Source organism: Oncorhynchus nerka, linkage group LG14, assembly GCF_034236695.1.
Source record: "Oncorhynchus nerka isolate Pitt River linkage group LG14, Oner_Uvic_2.0, whole genome shotgun sequence".
Taxonomy (NCBI): domain Eukaryota; kingdom Metazoa; phylum Chordata; class Actinopteri; order Salmoniformes; family Salmonidae; genus Oncorhynchus; species Oncorhynchus nerka.
Window position 1 is genome coordinate 62,805,154 of NC_088409.1, and position 6,067 is coordinate 62,811,220.

The 6,067-nt window shown below is 40.9% G+C and overlaps 1 protein-coding gene across 1 annotated transcript; it reads right to left on the minus strand.

The window, feature by feature from the left end:
- Nucleotides 1-202: 202 nt before the first annotated feature.
- LOC115141643 (homeobox protein otx5-like) lies at nt 203-5,219 on the minus strand. Its single transcript, XM_029680695.2, has 3 exons — nt 4,464-5,219; nt 3,179-3,330; nt 203-3,016 (listed from the first exon to the last, which is right to left on the minus strand). Exons 1-3 carry the CDS (start codon nt 4,558-4,560, stop codon nt 2,384-2,386), a joined length of 882 nt encoding a protein of 293 aa, XP_029536555.1. The 5' UTR covers nt 4,561-5,219; the 3' UTR covers nt 203-2,383.
- Nucleotides 5,220-6,067: the final 848 nt, after the last annotated feature.

Below are 6,067 nucleotides of genomic sequence, written 5' to 3' on the forward strand. Positions count from 1 at the left end.
ATTGTATAGGGATAATCTTTGACTATACTGGTCTTTGATTAAATGTTATTTTCGTAGCTGCAAAGCAATTTTTCTCTTGGATAATACAGTTATACTACTCCTGGTAGTGGTACTGTATCCATCAACCACAGTCTTTTAGCCTGTTGTGAGGCTCAGGGCACTGGAATGTGAGCACAAAACACAATGACCACATAGGTTTTCTTCAGTTGTTTAATGTCTTAAAACTCAATAGCTATCCCATGTAGAAGTGGGGGGTGGGCAAACACACAGGAGATATGTCCGATATACTAATACTAAAGAGGGGGAGTCATTCTTGTCAGAAGAAAAAAAACATAGATTAGAATGTGAATAATGAATGTGGATGATCAGGAAGTATACAGAGCGTTGTATGCTCTCACCACTAACTTTATTGGATAAACCCCTGAGTTTGAAAAACGTTGTTCAGAAAAGAAGAGACCAGAAAACAGAAAAAAATTACAATTAAAATTGCCAGTCTTCTAGAAATTTGCGTGGTGTGTCTGTGTAACACATTGTTGGTACCAGACGTGATTGCATTTTCAAGTGAAGTTTAATATTTACAAAAAGAACGACATAAACAGAATAATAGCAATATTCATAATAGCTTTAGAATTAATAATAATAATAATTATAGTAATAATGATAATATTAACTTCAAACAAATTACCACAATTTTACTTCAAAGGACTCACAAATTTAAAGAAACATAATATGTTATACTCTAATACAAAAAGATGAAACGATACATCAACACAAAATGGTACCCCTCGCTTCTTTACAGGTAACAACTGAGAGATGGTCCGTGCTTTCTGTGCAAGGGTAGTGCAGTCATGGCCAGACCCTTCCCTTTCTACTGTTGAGTCTTCTCTCCTGCAAATATCTCATTGTAACAGTATATTCGGCAACAGGGTTAGTTTAGTCATTAAGGGGAAATTTAGTATTTAAGTACTGGTGAAGTAATCGTCAAACCCCCCCCCCATCCGCCCAACAAACACAGTTGGATAGAAACGCAAAGGCTGCACATTTGTCATCCTTGCATATCCCAGAATGCCTTGTGCCCAGATGTGATTCATTCCACGATTGGTGCTCAAAGACAAGAGGTTTGTTACTAACCCTAATCACCCTAACCCAGCCCCCTCCTTTACCCCTTTACCCCACTTCACTCTAACACACTGTCTGCCGAAGGTCCCCTCCCTTCAAAGCTACTGGGTAAAAGGATACAACAATAGCCTATGATCTCTTCTTGACAGTACCAAAGGTTATCCTTGCTTTACCCATCCCCTCTTGCTTGTTGAGAAACCCATGCACATCTGTGTGTCTGTCTGTGTGTCTGTCTGTGTGTCTGTCTGTTTGGCTCCAGGATCTTTCGATTCACCAAATATGAAAAGCAGCTTCATAACAAAAATAAACCATAAAACAAATGACAGAGGTCAAAAGAAAACAACATTGTCCCCATTGGAGTCAGTATTCACCTATTGCTGGAACTCCCTCTGTTTGTTCAATATCAAATTCAAGGCAGAGTCATTTTCTTCATTACAATGGACACAAACTTTCAATTGTCCTGAAGTAATGACAAAAATAACCACTGGATCCAATTTGGTCTAAAGTCAAGGCCAGCCCACCCATCTTGGGGGTGGAATTCCACTTTTCCTTTCTAATTCTAGGTTACCATTAAGCACAACAAGACCACTAAAGGAGTGACAGAACTTGTTCAGAAATCAACTTGGGGTTGACTAGCAGCTACCTGACCAATGGGATTCATTGCAACCAATATTTAATATCCTTTTTTTATTTGATCAATTGTTTGTTCTCTCCATCAAATTGATACTTCATCCAGCCTTCAAATTGCAAATCTCTATTCATTTGGTCCTCAAAACCCTGATTATGGCATACAAGAATGGACCTTTGTTAATTATGCTGTTTTTCGAAATGTAATCATCAAATTAATTTCATTCTACAGGTATTACTTTCAATCGTGTGGTATGTATTCCTTTTTAAAATCAGTTCTCAATTTGAGTATCTCAATTATCTTCTTACATGTCGATTCGTTTGTCATCGCTTCTATATGACTAACTTTATTACCTCAATGTCCCATTGATTGTACATCCTCACGTTGATAATACTGTATTGATTGGATATCATTGATTTAACAATATTGATTCTTGTCACCTTCCCAAAAATCACAAAGCCCAACATCAGTGGATCTGCTTCCACATTGCTTTCCATAAAACAAAAAATAATGACATTTTCTCAGTCATTGAGTTCGTGGACTGAAATGATTAGTTGACCATCTATGTGTCCAAGTCTTTAACACTGAATGGAATGGGAGCTTCTCCTGGCTGGTCCCTTCCTTACCTCCTCCCACCTACAAGACCTGGAACTTCCAGGAGTTCTGGTCTTTGTAGTCCAGGCAGTCAGCTGCGTTGAAGTTGAGTTTCCAGGAGGCCGCTTGGTCCTTGTAGTCCAGGCAGTCGACGGCCCCGAAGCCCAGCGAGGCGGCTGTGTAGCCCTGCGAAGACAGAGAGGCAGGGGACTGGCCGAGGTGCCCGCCCATGGAGGTGATGGGGCTGAGGGCGCCCCCGGTGGCGGAGAGCTGTGAGTGCATGGGAGACAGGTAGGAGCTGCAGTCCAGGCCAGAGAAGTAGGAGGACGAGCCTGCGTAGCTCTGGGTGTAGGCCGGGGCCTGGGTGTAGGTCATGGGGTAGGCAGAGGAGCGCTGCATGCAGGGCGTGGTGGAGGCTGACAGGGGGTCTGGCAGCGGGGAGATGGAGGCAGGGCTCCAAATGGACACGGTCGCGTTGGCACTGCTGGAGCTGGGGGTGATGGCGGGGCCAAGGGGAGGGGGTACTGGACTGTAGGACCCGTTGGTGTTGACACTGGCCTCAGAGTTGGCCTCCCGGGCTGGAGAGGCCTTCTTCTTGGGTGGACGAGGTTTAGACTGGCCTGTGCTCTGCTGTGCCTGCTGGCGGCATTTAGCACGGCGGTTCTTGAACCATACCTGTGGAGGAGCACGTGGTGAGTTCTCAGACAACTCAGCTCCCATTCTGGCCAAACAATCACTGAAGATTTGTAAATAGACATTTGACCCACACTTTCATTTTTGCAAGATCATTTGACCAATTCTGGTGGGCATTTATGCATGAAAGTATATATATCTTACCTGTACACGAGACTCTGGTAGGTTGATCTTGAGGGCCACTTCTTCCCTCATGAAGATGTCGGGGTAGCGCGTTTTGGAAAACAGTGCCTCCAAGATGTCTAACTGCGCGCGCGTAAACGTGGTCCTTTCTCGACGCTGCTTTCTGGGGATGTCTAAAATACACACACACAAAAGTTATTTTTTATTATATTTCGTTAACTCATCATATATTTTGTTTTGTGAACCTTTTCCCCCTTGGCCAGAATGCTTTCAAATGGAACATGAGAAAAATAGAACGGAAGTGAATTGTGAATCAAAATTTGTCAAATTGCCAAGTTAAATAATAGTCTAAATTCCATTAGAATCATTTAGAATTTAATTCGTATATATTCGTGTAATATAATGTTACTAATAACTACTTATACTGAGGTATATATGATGTTATCTATTAAAACATATATTGTATATCCACGGGTGCTTTGTTTCCAATGTTATAGAAAATAAACATATGTCTCTAGCCTATATTTAGGCTATATATATATATATATTTCCCTTTATTACAAATGTTTTTTATTTAATTTTCGAGTGTTCTATATTTTTCTCCTATCTCTTCACATTATACATGAATTCAGCTAAACACTGTTGCTTTATAAAACATAAACAAACACTAAATCAAATATGTTCGATAAAGGGAAGAAATGTTTCTTGATAAAACATGAATGTTTTCACATGAAGGTAGAGCTCTATAAACCTTGATTTCACAACTGACAGGAACCTAAAATATCTAGAACTACAGGTCTTTGTGAATTAGACTGGTGTTCACAACGCAAGACCCTGGGTCAATCAAAAATCAAAAATAAAACATCTGCATTTTTTTTTCTTCATACAAATAGTTGTTACCACATACACAAGAAGTATATAGGTCATCTCATTTTAAAGCTGGCATTTTACTCCAAGGCCCTTGAAACAAGTTACTATGGACGTTGACCACATCTTTAAAAATACAAACATGGTTTGGTATGGTATGTGAGCATGAAGGCATTTCCATTTGAAACAATGTGAGTGATGACCCTCAACATGTGATCAGCTAAGAATAAGACATGGTATCCGTAGTATGACTATATATTATCCACAATTCGCCGTCATAAGTCTAACAATAAGAACGTAAACAACATAATGGGGATGTTGTGCACGATTCCTTTTACGCACTCGTTGCTCGTGGATATGTTATCAGTACCGCTTGGAATTCAGGCAATTGTTGAGACAAACAGTTCTAAAACATGAAAAAGTTACAAATATGACTTACTTGGGTATCCGACGGCAGAGTGTAGTAGATCCATGCCAGGACCAGACAGAGTTAACCCGTTCACGGCGTAATGAGGCTGCTTAATGTAGGACATCATGCTTGTGCCGGCTTTAAAACGCTCCCTCGCCCTCTCTCTCTCTCTTACACTCAGGCCGGGGGCCGGGTCTTCTGCTATTCTCCAAGGGTTGTCCCGCTTTCTCTCTTCCTCTCTCTCTGTCCCTCCCTCTCTCTTTCTCTCTATCACTTGTTTTTCTTTATAAATGCCAATCGGCTTTTTGTTTTCCTCCTTTGTCTCTGACCCTCTTGCAGTACTTTGCAAACTTTTGAGGCTACAGTAGTACCACTCTACTCACTGGTAAAGAGTGCAGGTGCAGGGCGCCTCCTTGTTCTGCTGCCTTCACACCTGTTGATCAAGCTCTTTCAAAGCACATCTATTCAATAGGTATTGTGGTGCCGGTGTATTCTTTCAATTTCACTTACAAAGTAGCCTGAAACCAACAATTAAACACACTAGCCAGTGGTATGATCACCGTTCTAATTGTGATGAACCTTTCAATCCAAGACGTGCGCTTTCGAAGTGCGCATCGGCGTCAAGAAGGGAAGGTATGGTTCCTTATTCTTCCGGTGTCAGATCTAGCGTTCCCTGGACTGAACTAGAGCTTGTCTGTTGAAGCAAAGAGGATCGAGTCGTGCTTCCCGTGAGTGGCGATAAGCTGGGGTGAGAACGCGGAACTGAGCGAACCAAGAAAGAAGTTGGCTAATTAGAGTGAAGTTCTTGCGACGAGTAGACTCTGACCCCTCCCTCCCTCCCTCTCTCTCTCTCTCTCTCTCTCTCTCTCTCTCTCTCTCTCTCTTGGTATGACAATTTTGAATTAAAACGTACAGTAACTGCATAGCCTACCAATCCACTTAACCAAAACATAAAATATTACACTCATTCATTAAATTAAAAAGATGTGCCACTCATCATTTCTGAGTAGCCTATACGTTTGGTGTGTTATAAGAGTCCGTTTTGAATTGTTAAAGACAAAAGGACAAGCTAGCAACTCTGTTGAAGTCATTTTCCAGGAGACGAAGAGGACATTTAGGAGTTGAATAACAGTGCTGCACTGTCAGGGAAAGCTTGATAGCCATCAGAAGAGTACATTTCGTACATTTTACACCGCTTTAAAAAACACAGAAGTAATTGGGCGATGTAGTCTGAGTGAGGAAATTCAAGGGGTGGAAGGGGCTGGGGTGGGGTGGGTGTACAAGCAGGATTAAAACTACATAAAGGCCGCGTTGTTCTCTATTAAACCCCCTACTGATCCCCAACATACTCCCTCTTTTACTATTCATCTTTCTGTAGTAATAATAATAACAATATGAATACTTATAATTATGATATTAATAATAATAATGGTATGATGTTATTTGTTGTAATATTATCATTAATAGGGATAACAGCGCATCTTATTATTGTCTATCAAAATAGTAACATGCTATCAACATTATGGTCATGACTGCAATTTAAAGCCATACATTTTTAGAGTCTCTTGGTGCATTTCATTCCAAATAAATGGGTGAATTATTATAGGAAAACTTGCAGAAGTCTATTTAAGTTG